The sequence below is a fragment of the Corythoichthys intestinalis genome, chromosome 2 (assembly GCF_030265065.1).
Source record: "Corythoichthys intestinalis isolate RoL2023-P3 chromosome 2, ASM3026506v1, whole genome shotgun sequence".
Taxonomy (NCBI): Eukaryota; Metazoa; Chordata; class Actinopteri; order Syngnathiformes; family Syngnathidae; genus Corythoichthys; species Corythoichthys intestinalis.
Window position 1 is genome coordinate 44484069 of NC_080396.1, and position 22432 is coordinate 44506500.

Consider the following 22432-nt stretch of genomic DNA (forward strand, 5'->3'; position numbering starts at 1 on the left):
CTATATTTTCTGCAACAAAAAATTTGTACATCCGTGGTCACAGACTAATGTAAACACACATTGCCTACCTTTGCTAGAAAGATGGTGTTGCCGTTTGCTATGGTCATAATGTGCAGATCCTGCACCCATCCGCAGCAAAACTGTTCGTAGCTTTGTAGCGATTTGTAGTTTCGGAATTGCTGATGAGTGTAGTAACATACACCAAACACTAAATACAGCATGATGTCCATTTCGCGTAGTGGTGGAAGCTTGTCAACATCTTTATTCCATTTGTGTTCGGCTTGCTCGTGAGGGTCAACATTGTTCACATCCTTAACATATCCGTCCTTCGCCGTAATAACAAGTTTGTCTCTGTATCGAACTGGCAAGTTTTCCCTACATTTTTCCATCTGTGGCACTCATAGTTGAATTGTATTTGCCGTTAAATTTAAATGTCCCGTGATGCAGACGTGCTTCCGAAATGGCTGCGTTGTCGCAAATCTCGCACGATCCCGTGCTGCTGTGACGTAAACGCTCGAGCCTAATAGATACAGTATTTTTAGGAATAAAAACGGTCTCTTTCTGTTTTCGCTAAACACTTCGGTGATTTTATGTTGTACATAAAAAGTACAAATTCGGTGATTTTATGTTGTACATAAAAAGTACAAAATACAAGTCCAAAGTAAAAAGTTTGAGAAACACTGTACTGAAGAGTCCCAAAAGGTGAAAAAGGTGGCACGTGACGTCACGCGCCCTTCTCTCTCCTCGAGCGCACGGCGCGGCGCTTAGCCGCTCCTGCTCACTCCACTCAGTCAGGAATCACAGCACACATGCTTCGCGTCGTTATTTTCTAAAATATACATTTGAATTCATGTTTGCCATCACTTCAGTGCACTCCGTTATTCCATCGACTCATGTCGTAGATGTCACGCACACGAAGATGAATCATGACAGGTGCGCGCACTCAATCGGGTCAACTGTCTGTGAAGACTAAGACCGACGAACACAATTAAGAGGGTGTCGAAACAAGCGGGTTGGTTCATTCATTTGGTTGGGGGGGAAAACAACCTGAGTAGGAAGAAAGAGGAAGAACGCCTTGGAAATAATCGTTGGACATGCGACATGAGTAACATCAGTGATGGAGTTGGAGGGCTTCTGCCCCTCTGGAACTTCAATGGTGAGTCCGAAACATACAAAAATAATGCCTTTTAACTCTTTACCCTGGCACATTGATGAAAATTGGTCCAAGTGTTGTTGTTTCGCGCGTGTGCCATTTTAATGCGTTTAGTCCTGCGCGTAAACGATTGTTCGCACAATATTGCATTGCACAATATTGATGCGTCGAATAGTCTGGTTTTTTTTTTTTTTTTTTTTTTTTTTTTTCTCCAGCTAAGCTGGGTAAAACTACGACAGATAGATTTTTTTTCATTTATTTAGTAAAAGGTAGTTGTAATGGTAATAATTCAAAACCAGTGCGTTGTGATAGATGATCAGATGTGGGATTTGTTATTCCCCAAAATGACTTCATTGTTTGGAAATCTTTGTACTACACTGTATATTTGTTCATCTATATTCCAGAAGAATTAAACGGCAGAAGAAATAAACATTTTGCACTTGATGGCAGAAAGTATGATTAGACTCATTATTCAAAGGGACTCTCCTGTCATATTAATGTTTTTTTTTTATTATTATTATTATTATTATCAATTTTTCAACCTGCCCTGTTATGCTTCTTGACACGGAGAATGGGAATCTGAGTGTCTTATTACTCTGAACAGTTTTAATTTATCACATGGGAGTATGATATACTACCATTGTGATGATTATTCGTTGTGCTTCGTTTATTAGGAGAAAGCAGCGAGCAGGAAGGGGATATGGGGGGACAGAAAGTGAAATAGAAAAGGAGAGAGGGACAGAAGAGAAGAACAAACAACAAGAATTGATAACGTTAGCTTTTATTTCCAGTTGACACCATGGTGGGGGCCTGACGACCGAGGGAAAAAAAGGATGGGGGGAGCCAGAAAGAGATATGTTTAGGTGGGGTGGAACATACAGAAATCGGCATTGCAAAGTGTAGAACCCAGTATTTTGTGAATCACTTGCAAGTGTGGGTATGTTGACATCCTATTGTATGCTGCCTAATCGCTAATCCTGGCACGATAGTTTCTCTACTTGAGTGTGTCTAATAGCACCCAGTCTTGCGTGACTCCCATCATACGTGTGATAGTCCTGCAGACGAGTGGAAATGCTGTGCGGGGCTCGTCACAGGGCCACAGCCCCTCCCCAGCCAATCGGTGGGTTGAGCCAGCGCAGCCTGTCCTTCCTCCTGCAGCTTCAGCAAGGTGGTCGCCGTCATCCTCCCGAGACCCAGGGTGGTCCCCTGGACTATCCGTGCCCCCATTAACTGGCCTAAAGGGAAGGAATAAGGGGATACGCCAACACCTCCCATAGCCGGCCCTCACCACTGCCCGCCCACCCGGCCCACCAGCCACCGCTGCAACCCCCCAACCGGCACGGCACACTGTGAGCCCTCCATGGCCCACCAGGCCTGGGGCAGGACAGGGTCCCCGCCCTGAGTGGGTGACACCCCGCCGACCCACCATCACCTGGCCAGTGACATAAAGAGCATGTACAACCGATAGCATGTAGTGGTATAAAACACAATATCCTTTGCATATATAACATATCCTTCCCACTAAGATATATTGTCGCTACAGGTGTAGACAATAAGGGAAAATAGCCACTGGCCCTTACTTAAATAACATGAATAACATTTATTTTTTTGAGGAAGATTTAATGAAAAGTGCAGCAAAACTCCGCAAAAGCAGAAATCTAGTGCAAATCATCATATTCAAATTCCGTAATCATTCCATAATCACTCCAGTATACACCAATAAACCCAAATCGACTCCACTGACCACTTGCACATATTTTAATGTTTTCGGGAAACAAACACACAATTTTTTTTTTCTTGGGAGCTCCAGGGGAAGGCAGGTCTGCGGGAGAGCCCCTTACCTGAACGAAGCTTTCCTGTCTTCCACTTACCGTCCTCTAAAAGTCTCCACTGGCTCGGTTGTCGTGGCAACAATTTAGAAGTCAAAGAGATGACTAGGGCAATTAGCGGATTTTGCTTTCCCTCAACTCCTCTGGTGACTTTCTCTCTCTTCAGTGGTCTTTTTTCCCTGGTGCTTGGCCGGGTGCCCGGGGTTTCAGAAACATGTGTCTTTTAGTATAACGTTAGGTGGCTACTGAGATACTGACAATCAATCAGCAGCAGTAATCACGTTGCGCGCGTTCTCGCGGAAGCAAGCGAGCAAGGTGTGTTTACACCCCACAGAGAGCAACGGTTGGCTGCATAGACTGTAAGGTTGTCTTTGATCAGGATAGTGTATTGTCATTGTCATTGTCAGATGAACACTTCAACTGTCCCTCAATAGTAGCATGAGGGAGCGGTAGTCTTGACAGTCTATCAGCCTTAGCATATGATTCACCTTTCCTGTAATGAACGATGTAGTTACGTATGTGCTGACAGGAGGAGAGCCCATCACTGCATTTGCGCTGCAATAGATGGTGTGCTCTTTACTGGACTCAGGAGGTTGTAAGCAGGCACGTGATCAGTGGTTAGTGATCAGTATGAACTTGTTACCATAAAGGTACTGATTAAACTTGCATACTCCAAATACTCAAATACTCAATTTGAGCATAATTCCTTTCTTCTTTACTAAGAGTTCGGGACGCATGTGCAATCGGTTTTTCGTCACCTCAAGGCATTACATGTGACAGCACAGCCCCAACTCCTTATGGTGAAGCGTCACAAGTTAGGCGGAGACGCAGCTCAGTATTATAGTGTGTCAGTACCTCATGTGATACCAGGAGCTTTTTAAGTCTCTGAAATGCTGACCCACATCCAGATGTCCACTGCAATTTCTTTTCTTAATTGAGCAATTTATTCCATGCTTGTAGAACAGTGGCTAGTTCCGGAATGGAACGTCTATAGTCTCCATATCCCGATAGCAGTTGACTGTGCGCCAGATCCGGCGTCAGCTCGTCAGATCCGCATAACATTCACGCCTGCTGAACGTCTGTGCGCCAGATGCAACGGAGATCATCAATCTGACAATCCAAACTCGATAGCAGGTGACTGTCCGCTGGATCCTTCGCCAGCTCACCAGGTTCACATAGCAATCATGTCTGCTGAACAACTCGGTGAGCCAGATGCGGCCGGGATCATCAATCTGAAAGGTCCATATGATAGGTTACGGGGCGGATCGTGGATAGCGGACGTGCTAAAAACCTGAAATATAACATTCGGCGTGTGACGTCGCAACAGCGCGCACCCGGAAGGTGGGCATCCGCAGCGCTACGGCGGAGCGACGGTGTAGATCATACGCCGTTATTGAGCATTCGAAGTTCTGCTTCAAGGGAACGCGTTGCTCTGCAATTCACCGCCATGCCACTAGAGTGGTGTGGCTTTGTCTTTGTACGATTTTGGGGGACTCTTGTCAAATTCCTTTAGTTTTGCTCCAGTCATTGACAGCAATTGCAACGAAGATGGAACATGTGTATTTACAGCTGCAGCTAATCAATATTGAACAAACAAATGTGGTTGTGACTCGCGTTGATGTGACGCGTAGAGGTCTGCGTTTTAACGGCGTAGGTTCGCCGTCATCGCTACGCAGAAGCATAAATCAGCCTTAAAAAGGTGAACAGCAGGATTCAGGACACACTTTCTCAGCGTACAGACATTTTTATGGTAAGTGCTTTATTCAAAGTCATAATTGCATTTTGAAGTCACTTTATGACTGCTAAACAAGTTGTTCGATTGAGCGTTAATAAAATGGCCGGTGTATTAAAGTGATATGCAAGTGTATGCAAGTTAAGTAATTGAAGAGGTGGGGGGTCAGCCTCTTAGTGCTCAGACCGTATGCCGTACTCTACATCAAACTGGTGTGCATGCTGAAGACATTTCAACAAAGCACATGGATTACTGGAACCATGTCCTATGGTCTGATGAGACGAAGATTAATTTATTTGGTTCTGATGGTCTCAAGCATGTTTGGCGGCGACCAGGTGAGGAGTACAAAGATAAGTGTGTCATGCCTACAGTCAAGCATGGTGGTGGGAATGACCCCCTCCCCACCTCTTCAATCTCCGCAGCAATGCTGACAGCACTCCTATAACGAGTCAGATGACGTTTTGGAGGGAAAATGACAAGCAGTACTCAATTTGGACATTTAGGGATGTACGTAGTTTCTAAGGGCTGTACTCACTTTTGTTGCCAGGGGTTTAGATATTAAAGGCTATATTTTGAGTTATTTTGAGGTGAAAATAAATTAACTATTATATAAGCTGCACACAGACTACTTTTCATTGTGTCAAAGTGTCATTTTGTCAGTGTTGTCCCATGAAAAGATATTCTTAAATATCTGCAGAAATGCGAGGGGTATACTCACTTTTGTGATACACTGTACATTTGTTTGAATGAGCAAGATAGTAGTCAGCTAACCGGGTGGCCGAACGTCCTTCCTGCATGGCATCAACAAAGTGGTATCTTGACGGTCGAAGGTTGAACTTGAAAGTGATGATTCTCCGTTCACAATCTCCCACAACTCACAGTGATCTCGAAGTAGATGGTGGGATGGAGGGCATCCTGAATATAATGGAAAATTACCCAAGACAAATTTAAACAACAAAAAAGTTGACATCGTTCTGAGGTGCAAATCAGCGGTATGAAATGTGAAAGAAGAATAAAAAGTAATAGTGAAATTATCTGAAGAAATTGCTTGATTCATTGATGGAACCCAGTTGAATTAACTACATTCATAGAAAGGAAGGTAGACAAAGTGGAAAGTGCACCAGTGCTGGAGAGTGGAGGGTAATTGATAATCTGCAACAAAATCAAACACCAATTACAAGTCTTAACCAGAAGGGATGAGAAATGTGTGCAAGTGATTGCCTTTGACACCGAAAGACAATTTGCAGAGTCATCTCAGAAATAGCCACAAACATGACAGCCAATGAAGTAAAGGTGAAGATGAAATGGGGTTTGGCTCCTTAAAAATCACAAGAATCGGAGAGAATATTGATAGCTTGTCATTTGTGTTAAAGTTTGATGAAGAAAGCCTGCTGACTACAATACACTGTAAATATGATGTACCTGTTACGGGCCTCGACCTGAAACCACCCGCTATTGATGCTGGACAAAAAATTTCAGAAGTATGGACATGTAGCTGCCACAGGCAGTGGCAAGAAAAGATATGGGTGTGGTGCTTTGGATAATGACAATATGAAAATGCAGTAGTAGTAGTTAGAAGGCTGACACTGTGCTGGGCAACATTGGAGCTCTTTTAACAGGGTATATGAAGTCAACAGAAAAACCATTGGTTTTCATTGGATTAAAATGTCAGAGAGCAACATTTGCTTAACAAAGTAAATGAGCAAAATAAATAAATAAACACGATGAGCATTCTTATTACAAGGCAGGGGCCATGTGAGCAATGTTACAAATTTTAAATGAATGAATAAAAATGAGTTGATATTGTTTATGTTAGAATACTTTTCATACAAACAGAGAAATAATATTATATTATTGTAAAACAGGCAGGGAAGGTTATTCTTGAAACAGCATAAAGTCCTTTAGAGCAAATGGTCTTTAATGAGAATAAGTGGGGGAATTAATACACAGAGGAACAACAAGCACACAGTCATGGCAGCACGTCAGGCCATTGGCGAAGGTTATAACATCTGCAAGTATGGGATGAGTTTGAATCTGCATAATGCAAGAAAATACATATATTTTCATTTAATCATCTTCTGTTCTGCTTATCTTCATGAACCAGGGTGTAGGTTTGGTCTGATTGGTAGGGATGATATCAAAGCATAACCTGCATGTACACTTTTTGCTGGGGAAAGGACAGTAATAAGACCAAACAGATCATTGAACAGGGGTTAGGGTCACATTTCTCACAAATATGAACCTAATTAATTGATAGGCTAAATGATCAATACGAAATCAATCTGTATTGACTTATACCAACTTTCATGTGTATTGGTTCAGGTGATAGAACGTTCGATTAAAACCTTTGTTTTCAAAAACAGTTAAAGAATCATTTTGAAGTGCAAGGCCCTTTATAAAAAATAAATAAATAAATAATTTTTTTTAAAAAAGAAACAGAGAGCTATCCAAGAATGGGTCCACTTCTAGGAGAAACTGGAGAAACCCTTGTCTCAAACTAAAATACTGCAACATAAAAGTGATTTGGGGAAAAATTAATGAAAAAAATCTGAGATATCCAAAAACCGATCTACATCTGAGGCATACTAGACCTCCCCATGACTTGAACCAAAGTACTCTCATGAAATTCTGATGTGTGATTTCATTTCTCAGATTATATTTATTGTCAATTCATGGTTCATGTCCATGTCAGCGTCCCCCTGAAAGGGACTTGCACTCTGAAGTCATGGCGTGGTATTACCGTAATGCACATAATGCAAACATTGATCCAAATGAGGTACAGCTAGCTTGACTTCATTTTTCGTCGTGGAGGCTAGCCTGACCGCAATTGTTTGGTAGGTTAGCAAGTTTCCACTGTTTAATGTTATACTAACTCTGATGCAGGTCAGACTTTCAGTCGCAAAATTAGTGGTTTCCCCCCACCTCCACAACATTGACGTCTTTTTATATTACTTACAGTGGCTGCTGCTGGCAGAATAAACTAATATGCCTCCTCTTCGAAGGGGGCGGTGGAGGCGGCATGTTGTCGACATGAATCTGTCAGGGCTGTGTGAGTCTGCGTGTGCGTCTGTGTGGTGGGAGGGGGTGGGGGTAAAGTCATCAGCCAATCAAACGTGCGTTTGAGGGGAAAAAATAAAATGGACCGGCACATTCAGCAAGTGAAAAGGGATAAATGTAAGTCTGAACATATTGAAAATAATTCACTTCGTAATGGAATATTCTATCCTTACAGCATATAGGAACACAATATACAGGGTGTCCATAAAGTCTCTTTGCCATTTCAAAAATGTATTAAAAATGCAATTGATTAGATATTTTATTCAGATTTGTTCTGTTGTATTCAGTGTTTATTGAAGTTTTTTTTTACCTCTTTTAATACACTTCTACATGGGCACCATTAGTTGCACGAAGCACATCAAGACAGTACTCGATTTCTTGCCATGTTCGCTGTAGCATAGCCTCATCAATTGTGGCAATGGCATCAGTAATCCTTTGCTTAAGGTCAGTAATGTCCCTTATCTTTGTTCGATACACGATATCTTTAACATAGCCCCATAGAAAGAACACATTTCCAGACCGATGGATTGGAATGGATGGGCCAATTCCTTGGCCACCACGTTCACCAGATATCACTCCCCCGGACTTCTTTCTATGGGGCTATGTTAAAGATATCGTGTATCGAACAAAGATAAGGGACATTACTGACCTTAATCGAAGAATTACTGATGCCATTGCCACAATTGATGAGGCTACGCAAAAAAAAAATTCAATAAATGCTGAATACAATAGAACAAATCTGAATAAAATATCTAATCAATTGCATTTTTAATAAATTTTTGAAATGGTAAAGAGACTTTATGGACACCCTATAAATTACCTATATAATTGAAGTCATTATATAATGCAAATAAGGTTGCTTAAAAGTTGGTGTGGACAATTTGAGCATGCTTAAAAGTTGGTAGTGTTATAACCTTGATCATGAGGGTCGCGGCGGTGCTGTACCCTATTCATGTTTACTCAGGGCAGTAGGCGAAGTACACCCTGAATTGGTTACCAGCCAATCGCAGGCAAGTTAAAAAAAAGTGATGTCTTAAGATACAATTGAGTTAGCCTGTGACCATATTTGCAACTCAAAACACTTCCATCTCAAATCATTTTTCCACATTGAAATGGATGGAGATGCCATTAATCAATTTCCTTCCAAATATGAAAAGTACCATTTTTACTTTGTGAATTTCAAGAGTAAAAATAACAGTCAATGATATTTTGCATTATAAAACGTACATTAATGACATACGTAATTGAATAGAATAAAAAGGATGAAAACATTTTGTTCGCACCTTTTGCTCCGAGGTATCCTTATTTCTTTTTCTTAATTATTATTATTATTTTTTTTAAGGTTACATATCTTTCATATTTTACCAGTCATAAGATATACGCAGAGGGGCAATCACAGTTTGAATTTTTTCCTCCCAATGTTATTCAGATTTAAATCGGAAATCAATGTTCACATTGGAATATATTATTGTTTCTGTCCACCGCAATACTGCTGTGCATGTAAGTGTAGCCAATAGGAGTGATTCCTCCGTTATGATGATCAAGATAAAAATGGCGCCAAAGGCTTTCTTGTTTTGCCACAGCCAATACAGCTCTCTAAAGATACCCCTGTTGAGAGTGAGAAGCATAAATTTGTTATTTCCTTCACTAACATACGTTACATTCACTCCATATAAGTGTGTGCTTCACGAAACAGCATGTTTGCATCCAAATACGTCACCAGTAGCTCTCACCACCTGTAGTTACGTGTGATCTTCCACCCTGTTTCATGCTGTAATGACCTAGTTTTCGAGGATACCACTGTTTCCATGTCATATGTTGTTTTGTAATCACTGATGTCTCTGTGTGAGAATATGTCAGCAGCAGATGTTACAAAAGATAATGTTAAAGAACTAGATGGCTGGGATGGAATGTTAAGTTGGAGAGAAAGCCAATTGGAGGGAGATACAGTGTTATGCTTACACTGCTGATGTTTTATTCATTGCCATACCCATCATTAATTTAATTAAAAACTACAGATCGTCTTGCCGCATGCAGAAAATGGTCATAAGCTTTAATTGCAACAGCACCGCATAATACTTTTGTTGCTGTTTGACGTCCGGGCTGGCGGTACTTACACTCTAAAGTAAGAATAATAAAGCCAAGAGCAAGCCCTGATTCACCCTTTGACTTTTAGATATAAAGAAAACAAATAAGGAGTAGATAGTACAACTACTGCTTTCCCCAAAGAAAAATGTTGTTTTAAAAAAAATACCTGGACACAAGTATAGGCTAAGTGAGAAATCTACTTAAGAGCAGTGACAAAGTATTTAGGTTTTTAAATAAACAAAAAATCCTTGAGTTTGTTGTTCATGTGATTAAGAGTGCATCACAGTTGAAGAGGTTCTGGGTTCGAATCTCATTGCAGGCTTGTTATGTTGGTTCCTTTTGGGTACTTGGCTTCTTTCTGTATTTCAGAAACATGTTAGAATAAAGAAAACGGGGGATTGTAACAGGGTGTCCATGAGACTGTTCTGAAAATAGCTCATCCGTGATGACACATTGTGGTTTCCTAAGAATGACCTAAAAATGATCACTTGAAAATATAAACACTTATTTGTAGAGACAAAGTGTTGCATCTTAATATTCATGTTTCCAACCTTGTTAAATCGTTGTTGACTACTATTGTGAGAAAGGATTAACATGATCAATATCTTGACTCAAAGTAGAAAAAATTAAATGTACTGGAGTTGTGTGCATCAAACCAATAGAGCTTTGCATTAATCAGGACCCAAGAAGCAGCTCTGAGTTCCTCACTCTATGTAACGGCCTAGGTGCCAAAATTATTTTGGCTGGTCATTTTTTCCAGGACTGTTCAGTTAAAGAGTTTGCGGTTCATTTTAGCATGAGAGGATAGTGCATACATAAGACAGTCTTCCCACAAATAACACAAACTCATCAAAGCATTCACTTTTCAGTCATTTTTCGTGACATACTTATGACACTCTGGAGACCCAACTATTTGTAAACTAGTACTTCAGAAGTCAGTTTTCCATAACATGTCCTCTGTAATTAGTATCTAGAGACATTTAACGTACACTGAATGGCTATATGTGAGTTACAATTGAAATTGGTAATGGTGACTGTTTGACCCTGGGAGGGGATTAATTCAATTTCCATTATTTTCTTTGGAAAAGATTCATTCTAAATTGGAATAAATTAGAGTTAGGCCAGGACTGTGAGAGGAATTGTGTTCAACCTCAGTTGTTTCTTATCCTGCATATATGTTAAAATCACCCTAATAATTCTGTGGTTGAAAAGAAACTGTATAAAGTAACATTTATGAAGCTAATGATAGTGTGGGAGAGAAACCTCATTGTGAACATATCAAAGAGAACATCTAATATTAAACCAAGCACACACTATCCACACAGGGTAGTGCTGGCTTCACACTGTGAAATATGGATTGGCAATGCTATGATGTGCTCTGCTGGAGTGGAGCAGAGGCTTGGGGACACACATTATTTGTGTCTTAGATAGATAGGGTGACCTCAGGCTAAAATATGACCAACTCTGAGTTGTTCTTCAAGCTGCAAATTGCACTTAGCCTAAAACATGGCCGTGCATGTGTGTTGTGTGAAATAACCTAAAGTTGAAATGAAGTGATGATTATAATGATTAATACACATCAGTGTGCCTCCCCCATCCCCCAAATCTTTTTTCTTTCCATGATGTTGTCTTGCACAAAGAATCCTGCATTCAAGAATCAATACGTGTATTTTGTCTGAGAAAAAAAAACTTGCCTTACAGCAGAGTAGTACATTGTTTTAATAAGATTCAAATCCGTTACATAGCAATGCGCTTTTATGATGGGTAATTGCAAAAGATGAAAAAGAGAAACTACAGTAAAACTAATATAATGGCGAAAGCGTGGAGTAAGTGGAGTCCTTCAAATTCCATGGGGTCCACATCTCTGCTGACCTGTCCTGGGCAACCAAAACCAACGCACTGGTTAAGAAGGTGCAGCAAAGACTACACTTCCTCAGAGTGCTCAGGAAGGAGCAACTCGACACCAACCTTCTGGTGACCTTCTACCGGTCAGTGATTGAGAGCCTGCTGACCTATGTTGTGTCAGTGTGTCACTCAAGCTGCACATAAGCAGACAGGAGAAGACTACAGAGGGTGATCAAAACAGCACAAAATGTCATCGGCGGCCCCCTTCCTCCCTTGTCCACCATCTTCAACTCTTGGTGCCTTGGAAGGGCAAGGAGCATCATAAAAGACTATACAGACCCCAGGTTCCATCGCTGCAACCCGTTTGCCCTTTGGTAGGCGCTACAGGGCCATAAAAGCCAAAGTAAACACAGTTTCTTTCCAAGAGCTGTCACCATACTCAAGTTTGCACTGAAATGTCACTGTCATTGCACTGCTAATGCCACAACGTTGTCGCATGCATCTTACTAAGTAATATGTTCTCAGACATCTGTTTTCGATCTGGGTACTGGGTACACATGCAATTTTTGCACAATTACATTATAGTATTTCTGCACTGTTACATCAACATCTGTGCACAAACTGTCATTTGCACGATCATATCAGGTCAGCCATCTGCCTTCTAGTCTGAGTACTGTAAATTGTCATATACACACTCTTATATTACCACTACAATACCACTCGCTGCTTGTCACTTATTCACTTTATTCCTAATCTGTGTATATTGCAACCTGTTTTTTTTTTTTTTTTTTTTTAAACAGTATATCAGTATATTAGCCGTATTGTACATTTGTTTTTGTTTACGTGGTGCATGCTATGGCTCAAATTTTGGACTCTGTACAATGACAAGAAAGGGTTTCTATTCTATTCTATTCTATTCTATTCTATTCTATTCTATTCTATTCTATTCATCAAATACTCCAAAGTAAAACCTTCAATTTTGTGGGCTCCCTCTAGTAGTACACTGAAGAGTCACTGTCTGAGTACAGCTCAGTTGTATTTAACGATTAATACATTTGCACCTATTAGTTAGGAATTTATACTAAAAGGTTTTCTTCTAGATACATATTTTGTTTTAATTGAATTTTATGAACTTTTCAGCTCTCATCTCGCCCTCCGCATCTTATTTGTAGAAATGAAATCACTTGTCATCTACGCCTTGTTTCTTCAGGTGTGCCATATTCTTGGGCCTCCGTCTTGGTAAAGATTTTTAGAAATGAAAGTTTAAATGAGGGTTGCAATGGGGTAGAAAATTTCATATAATAGTCACTGATCTTTTGCAGACTGTATATTCGGGGTGGGAACCTCTGGGTAACTCCCAATACAATGCGATTTGTGATACAAGGATGATCTCACAATATGGCAATACAACAATTATCAATACATGGGTCAGGAAATCAATCTATGATATTCTACGATACAACTAATAAAGAGAAAAACCTTGTGATTTCTAGATTGAAAAACAAACGAACAATCTGCCAAAAACAATTGTCTTCCTCACAGACTATGAAAAATTTTCAGTGCAACATTTCCGTGAATAAATACAACAACACTACATTGTTGCAACATTCTTGTAAACAAATGAATTTTTTTCTTAACTCATTGCTTGCCATTGGCAACAATAGACATCCAATTCATATAAACAGAAAGGACTGGTTGAGTGCCGTTGACGCCGCTGGACGTTCTATTCATTTTGACTATTCATTTGACCCCTCGCAGTAAAAATAATTTTGGACATCAATCACCATCAATCGCAGCCAATGAGATAACACACAATATTCTATTGGAAAATTTTAATCAAGTGGAAAATTTTGGTTGGAACATATTAGGGCTGAACAATATCGGCAAAAACGTACATTGCAAATGTGATATACTGTAAATTGCAATATTAGAACTAGGAGAATTTTCACCTGATGACTTGAATAATTCTGTTTGAGAAGACTGGTTGACTCACTATGTTTTTGTGTTAGTGTATTGGATTCAGTATTTTATTAGTTTTTCCTGAGCTTGCCCCTTGTTTTTCTCATTTCTTTATTGCATGTTCTTTAAATAATTTATCATATTCATCCTTATAAAATGTTATCTTAGTTTCTGTAATTTCATATTGTTGCATTATAGATTAAGGTGCTTCAATTTACTTTAATTGTATTTATCAATTTATGATTCATTTATTTAAGAAGTAATAGTGCAGTACATAAATTGATTGCAATAAATATATGATTGTATTCATATAATACCGTTCCATATCCAGGCTAAGGGGGTTTATCTGGGAACGATGAAGATTGCTGTATATGCCGTATTGGCCCGAATCTAAGATGGCCCTAAATATAAGACGACCCCCTCTTTTTCAAGACTCAAGTTTGAAAAAAAACTTTTTGAACACCAAATTAATTTTTAAACAGAAAATAATTACAGTACATCTGAAACAAATGATTATAACTAGGGTTGTTCCGATCATGTTTTTTTGCTCCGGATCCGATCCCGATCGTTTTAGTTTGAGTATCTGCCGATCCCGATATTTCCCAATCCGATTGCTTTTTTTTTTTTTGCTCCCGATTCAATTCCAATCATTCCCAATAATTTTTCCCGATCATATATATTTTGGCAATGCATAAAGAAAAAAATGAATAAAACTTGGACGAATATATACTGTACACTCAACATACAGTACATAAGCACTGTATTTGTTTATTATGACAATAAATCCTCAAGATGGCATTTACGTTATTAACATTCTTTCTGTGAGAGGGATCCACGGATAGAAAGACTTGTAATTCTTAAATGATAAATGTGACTTTGTATATTGTGACTAAATACTGCCATCTAGTGTATTTGTTGAGCTTTCAGTAAATGATACTGCTGCCATTTAACTTCTGCCCAAATGCATGATGGGAAGGGCAACCATGACTGTGCGTCGTGGTACCAGTTGATATATTTTCTCTGCGTTGGGAAATAACATAGGGTGTCAAGAAAAAGATCAACTATTACCTTTCTTCCCCACATTGCTTGCCTCGATATTTCTAATGGTTGAGAGAGGGATTGTAAGGCTTTAGACAATTAATAAAAGGCTTCAAAGGCTGCCAAAATTCTCTCTACTCCTTTTCCGTTGCTTTTAAATTCTATGAATACGTAAGATGGGGCCATTATAGATTGAACGCGAAAATGCGTTAGTGGGTAGTGCAGCGCATGCATTCATTGCGTGAAATATTTAAATGTTAATACCGCTGTTAACTCGACAAATTTGATAGCCCTACTTTAAGCCAAAACTACAGACTCTGGATGAGTGTAAGACATTTTGTCTGTAACGTTACATACAATTAGGAAATGATCTAATTTAAAAAATATATATATACTGTACATATATTAAATAAGGCATGTCCGATATTTTTTTGCCGATTCCGATACTTTGAAATGACGTGATCGGACCCGATCGATCGGGAGAAAAAGCATGTTATTTTGCCTCATTCAAATCTTAATATCTGAACATTTAAATATGTAAACTGAAGTGCAATCGCATTCATAAATGAACGGCTTCTGGTTTTTGAAATGTAAATAAACTAGTCTATTCTGATAAAACAACAAAATTGCAATAACTGCATTAACCATCAAAGTGAAGTCTAACTGTAACTGTAGTCTTGAAACAAATCTGAATAAGGAAAAACTTTGCAATAAAATAATGCAAACTGGTTAAACGTGAGAGTAGCTGAGATCTATCATGACAGAACGTTGCTTCAATGATATCTGGCGCCATCTAGCGTCGTGAATGGGTATAATGTCTAGACCGCCAATATAAGACGACCCCCACTTTTCCAGTCTTATTTCAATGCAAAAAAAACACCGTCTTATATTCGGGCCAATACGGTAAAAGGGATACAGGACGCCATGTCTCAGCACGCTTGCTGCTTTAATGAAGCGGACCAAAAGTTTCCGTGTTCAAAAAATGATAATAATAACTGCACATCCTTCTATAGGTCTATTGCGCATGCGAATACAGCAATGGCGGTATTCAAAGTATATATTGTGCTATACCACCATATTGATACATTGTCGCACTGTATATACTGTATAAGGTTTCCCCCACAAGTCACTTCAAACACTATGGCTTCTCCAGAAGGTTTAATCTTCTTTTTCTTTTCTGGTCTGCATCTTTTGGGGAATTATTAATCAAAGACAAAAAAAATCCTGTGAATTCTGAATAATTAATCATTTTGCTTTAGGTAGGTCTTTAAAAAAAATCTTGCTGCTAAGCTTAGGGCGAGCGTGGGTCCCAAATTGGTGAGGGCTTCCTACAAAGTACTTTACTTTATCCAAAATGTTTTAAGTAAGATTATTTTCCCTGTTCTTTGGAATTTTCATTGTACTTTTTATGATGTTTCTATAAGAGCAACTCTACTAAGCAAACTCAGTGCATGTGAGACTTTAAGCTGTCCTTTGTGGTTGGGTTCTTCAGCCAATAAGCCAAACAAAAAAGAGAGCACATGGAGAGCTTTTTGTTGCATAATTCTTTCAGTTTTGTCTTTTGTCTAGTTCGCGTCACTAACGCCTCAGCCAACCAAAAGGATTGCATCCGCTCCCTTGTGTCCTTCAGCTATAATGTCACTCTAGAAACTTCCAACACTGCTGTTAGGCTAAATTGTCATCAGATTCACTGAATATTCCGCCTCCAAATTAGATCCCAAATTCAATGTTTTAGAGCAGAGGAGACAGTTTTCTATGAACCTTACAGTCATCCTGATACCAGTTGAACATAACTTCCATGTGTCATGTAATAAATGTACCATAGTGCAGGGGTGCCCAAGTCAAATTCTCAAGAGGCCCTATCCAGCTTGTTTTCCATGTCTCCCTCCTCCAAACACATCTCAATCAAATAATCAGGATCGTTATCGAGCTCCTGCAGAGCTTCCTGATGAGCTGATCATTTGAATTAGGTGTGTTAAAGTTGGTAGACAGTGTCACAGTTAGTGTCACAAGGAGCTGGAGCCTATCCAAGCAGACCTCAGGCAAAAGGCAGACTACACCCTGAACTGGTTGCCAGTCAGTCGCAGAGCACATACAGTATATAGAGACTGACACCTATGTTTAATGTAAAAAATATACTGTATAGAACAGGGGTGGGCAAACTATTCCACAAAGGGCCGCAGTGGGTGCGGGATTTTGTTCCAACCCATCATGAGGCTAGCCTTTCACCAATCTGGTGTCTTACAAATGCAATCAATTGATTGCAATCAGGTGCTTCTTGTTTCTGCTCAAACCTCATTGGTTTTAACCGTCTGTGCTGAATCAGTTGGAACAAAGACCAGGACCCACTGTGGCCCTCGAGGACCGGTTGCCCACCCCTGGTATAGAACCATTCTGGTGGATTTTCAAGCGCATCTCCATTCTCCCATTTTTCACTTTGATGGATCAAATGTCTTTCCAAATTTAAAGTTTTGTTTACCGCAAAACTCCCTGATAAGGAATCTAAGTGTTCCTAGTGCTGTGCTGCTGTCATACATTCGAGACATGAGAGGCTGCAGTGATGAAATCAGCAGTAATGCATCTTACATCTGCTTTTGTATAATTCAAAGTCTTGTACGCCTGTGCTTCTTCAACTGTGGCGCATACAGTTAGAAAAATGTTTCCAGCAATATACTGAACAAAAATATAAACTCACCACTTTTGGTTCGCTTCCATTTTTGATGAGCTAAACTCAAAGATCTTATGCTTTCGCTATGTGCACAGAAGGCCTACTTATCAGAAATATTGTTCCCATGTCTATCTAATTCTGTCTTTGCAGGCACTTCTTTTCCCGAGATAATCCATCCACTTCAAAAGTGTGACATATCAAGTTAATGATTTGTCAGCAGCATGAACCCAACCAGTCTATGTACTGTATATAACATACAGTGGTGCAAATAAGTATTTAGTCATCCACCAATTGTGCAAGTTCCCCTACTTGAAAAAGATTAGAGAGGCCTGTAATTGTCAACATGGGTAAACCTCAACCATGAGAGACCGAATGTGAAAAAAAATAAACAGAAAATCACATTGTTTGATTTTTAAAGAATTATTTCCAAATGAGAGTGGAAAATAAGTGTTTGGTCACCTACAAACAAGCAAGATTTCTGGCTGTCAAAGAGGTTTAACTTCTTCTAACGAGGTCTAACGAGGCTCCACTCTTTACCTGTATTAATGGAACCTGTTTCAACTCATTATCGGCATGAAAGACACCTGTCCACAATCTCAGTCAGTCACACTCCAAACCCCACTATGGCCAAGACCAAAGAGCTGTCGAAGGACACCAGAGACAAAATTTTAGACCTGCACCAGGCTGGGAAGACTGAATCTGCAATAGGTAAAACGCTTGGTGTAAAGAAATCAACTGTGGGAGCAATTATTAGAAAATGGAAGACATACAAGACCACTGATAATCTCCCTCGATCTGGGGCTCCATGCAAGATCTCACCCTGTGGCATCAAAATGATAACAAGAACATGAGCAAAAATCCCAGAACCACACGGAGGGATCTAGTGAATGACCTACAGAGAGCTAGGACCACAGTAACAAAGGCTACTATCAGTAACACAATGCGCCGCCAGGGACTCAAATCCTGCACTGCCAGACGTGTCCCCCTGCTGAAGAAAGAACACAAGAGTGCTAGAGAGCATTTGGATGATCCAGAAGAGGACTGTGTTGGGTCTAAACTTACTTGTATCTAGCAAAATAATAAAGACCTAGAGGAGGGCGGAGAGAGAATCAGACTTGAGATGAAAATAAAGCTTTTAACACTGACGGTCGTCAGGAGAAAGATTGATGCAGCCCGTGTGGCTGCAACAAGCTTATCTAAAACCCCCTTGATGAGCGCCAGCCTTTTATTAAGGAGTTGGAGAGCATTCATTGCACATGCGTAAGTTTTGTTTTATCGAGATTGTATCATTTACTGAGAACAGAAACCAGAATGAAACATTATGGTGACATTTACTGAAAACAGAAACTTTACTCTTTCCATTGTGTAAACACTAAAAAGCATAAGTGAATAGAGAAAACATAATCATAACACCTAGTTTTAAACACACATAATTGCATTTACTATTATAAATATTGTGAATATTGTTAATACTGTTATTGTGCAAAAACATTAAAGCACATCTCACAGACTGGGAGAATGTTTTTTGGTCAGATGAAACCAAAATAGAACTTTTTGGTAGAAACACAGGCTCTCGTGTTTGGAGGAGAAAGAAAACTAATTTGCATCCGAAGAACACCATACCCACTGTGAAGCACGGGGGTGGAAACATCATGTTTTGGGGCTGTTTTTCTGCAAAGGGACCAGGACGACTGATCTGTGTAAAGGAAAAAATGAATGGGGCCACGTATTGAGAGATTTTGATTGAAAATCTCCTTCCATCAGCAAGGGCATTGAAGATGAGACGTGGCTGGGTCTTTCAGCATGACAATGATCCCAAACACACAGCCAGGGTAACAAAGGAGTGGCTTCGTAAGAAGCATCTCAAGGTCCTGGAGTGGCCTAGCCAGTCTCCAGATCTCAACCCCATAGAAAATCTGTGGAGGGAGTTGAAAGTCCGTGTTGCCCAACGACAGCCCCAAAACATCACTGCTCAAGAGGAGATCTGCATGGAGGAATGGGCCAAAATACCAGCAACAGTGTGTGAAAAGCTTGTGAAGAGTTACAGAAAACGTTTGGCCTCCGTTATTGCCAACAAAGGGTACATAACAAAGTATTGAGATGAACTTTTGGTATTGACCAAATACTTATTTTCCACCATGATTTGCAAATAATTTTTTTAAAAATCAAACAATGTTATTTTCTGGGGGGGGGGGGTTCCACATTCTGTCTCTCATGGTTGAGGTTTACCCATGTTGACAATTAGAGGCCTAATATTTTCAAGTGGGAGAACTTGCACAATTAGTGGTTGACTAAATACTTATTTGCCCCACTGTATGCTGCATATATGGGCAGTTATGTCTTTGTATGATGGGTGTCAGAGTTAGCTCAGTGTTGTTGGCTAGAAATCGGAAACACTTTCAGTTTTGTTCTCCCCGTTGGCATTTGCCAAGGCTGCGCTTTTGTGATCATTTTTTTCTGTTCACATTGGTTATGGAGAGCTGGATGCAGCTGAGATTTGAGAACTCCATTTTGGCCGCGGGGGTAATGTGAGTGTTGGGGTTAAGACAATCGTTGAATCTTGGAGAGGAGAGAATAAGGCTACGTTCATACTGAAGGTCTTAATGCACGAATCTGATTTTTTTTCATGTTTTTCCGACTCAAGTGAGGCATTAAATTGGCAGTCGCATAGATGTGGACCATTTCAAATCTGATCTGGGTCACTTTCGTATGTGGAATCTCGGCCACATTTTTCCAGAACGTTGCGGTGGTCTGAACAGTCAAGTCTCTCAAATCAGAATTCATGCAGCGATTACGTCATCAAAGAGCGAGAGAGACAGCACGCTACGGTAGCAGTGCAGCTGTCCGTTAGCGCCTAGCTTGCCTTGAACGCGGCTTTTGGGGAAGGGTCGGGCTTGGCAACAGTCATAAAAAAACAGGGGATACAGGAACAACCAGGGAAAGAACGACGCATAGCACATGGAGAGAACAGAATGACGCAACAAGAACAGACAGTACATGGGGATCTTAAATAAAGACATGGGGTAACGAGACAATGAGGCACAGCTGATTGTTCAACTCACAAGGAGCAGGCCACAAAGATTGAAATCAATGGGTAATCACATGGACAAGACACACTAACTCAAACCATGACAGAGTGAAGCCAGAAGGTGAAGCTCTCGATTTTATAGCACAACTATATTTTCACTATTGCAAATCCATATTGTTGTTTGTTTGGTCACGGCCAGGTGTTAATTTGGGCCGGATCTTGCTGGAACAAGATCCTGCACCTCTTGATTTTGGCCTCCCTGCATGACTTATTTGGGCAGATCTGGCACCTCTTGAGCATAGAAAATAATAATAATATAAAAACGTTAGGGGGAAAGAAGGAGAGGAGTCATTGATGGCTTTCTGCACTTTATTGTGGCTACAATAAGAAAACAATAAACAAAATAACAGCGGAAGTGCCGCTACATTCGTCCGCAAACTTTTGCTTCTCGCCTGTCTCCCCCTCGCTTCCTGCTACTCACAACTCTCTAGTCCCAGTGTCTCTTAAATGGATGGTGCATAGTGTCTTGTTTTGAGCTTTATGTTGACAAAGGTATCGAACACACGACGTGCTGACAACTTTGTTTCATTATTAATACATTGAGCTAACAGCACGAACACAGGTTGGGGCTCTCGGCAGGCTGTGCCTCTCTATCACCAGTGTTGTTAATCTTACTGAAAAAAAGTAATTAATTATAGTTACAAATTACTTCTCCCAAAAAGTAATTGCGTTAGTAACTCAATTACCTGAATGTAAGAGTAATTAGTTACTTGGCAAAGTAATTGGTGATAATTACTTTTTTTTTTTTTCCAAAAAAAAAAAAAAAATTGATCCCATTATTGCATTAGTTCCCTTCTCTCTACTTTCGACATATGAAAGTTCTAAAACTGTTTCATCATTTAAAGATAGATTCAAGTCAAGATTTTGCCGATTTAGGAGTATTTTAGATAAAAAGTTACTTAGGTTCGCTAGGAAGGTTCTCTACAACAGAGCCGTCCTAAAAAGTACTGCTTTAAGATGGCGGCTGTCTACTAACTCATTTAGTGCCATGTCTGTCATTTTGCATCTAGTTATATCTATGTACAGTATATGTGATATCTATCATGTCTACCATATCTACCATAACATGCGCGCGTAGTTTGTACTAGCTATCGGCTACAACATGTATTATTGGAGCTACCTAGCATCGCGTTTGCTCGGCGTCACAACTTTCTTGCCTCCTCCATACTCCTGCTCTGTCGTCTCGGTGAGTCCGTCTCCCTCAGACTTTTCGACCAATATAGTAACGCATAGTAACGCATGCCTTTCCGTCCTCAGTAACGGTAACGGCGTTGCCAAGATGAGAAAAGTAATTAATTAGATTACCCATTACTGAAAAAAATAACGCCGTTAGTAACGCCGTTATATTGTAACGCCGTTATTAACAACACTGTCTATCACACTCCCGCATCACATGACCAAAACAACAGTAACGTTGCGTGCACTTTAGGGTGCCTCGAAAAACATTATATAAGAATATTACACATAGTTACGGACATTACAGTATGAAATAAAAATGATAATATGTATACATTCATTTACAAAACAAATCCCAAGAATTGCATGTTGTTTATAAAAATTTAACACCATTTAAAAGAGTTGGAGATTTGTTAATGCATTGAAAAGCTGAACCAACAAATCACGCCGCGACATAATTTTTTTTTTTTTTTTTTAAACAAAAAAACTGGGGAGCAAGCGGCCAGAATCAAACAGTATTTTAACATGCCAAAAAGGCAGTTGCATTTGCTGTCTTTTTTTCAAAAAGAAGGAAGATGGTTCAAAACGAGTCAGAAAAGTACAAAGAAAAGAAAGAAAAAAAAGTCCCACAGCATGGCAAGTGGGCATTTGCGTTTTGTTTTCAGCACCATTTTCTCCATATCTTCCGGGACCTGTGCCCGTGTCGTCATCCCTGCGCTGTCATATGTACTTTGCGTTCCGGCACCTTATGATTTACAAATTAAGCTCTGGTCACGGCCCTCAGCTCATGATCAAGAGA

The 22432-nt window shown here is 39.9% G+C and overlaps 1 protein-coding gene across 1 annotated transcript in view; it reads left to right on the plus strand.

The window, feature by feature from the left end:
* The first annotated feature begins 782 nt into the window (after positions 1 to 782).
* Positions 783 to 22432, plus strand: part of LOC130911873 (muscarinic acetylcholine receptor M4-like) — a 52247-nt gene continuing 30597 nt past the window's right edge. Inside the window, exon 1 of the mRNA XM_057829500.1 lies at positions 783 to 1156. Within this exon, the coding sequence (XP_057685483.1) occupies positions 1102 to 1156 (55 nt within the window). The 5' untranslated portion in view covers positions 783 to 1101. The remainder of the gene's footprint in view (positions 1157 to 22432) is intronic.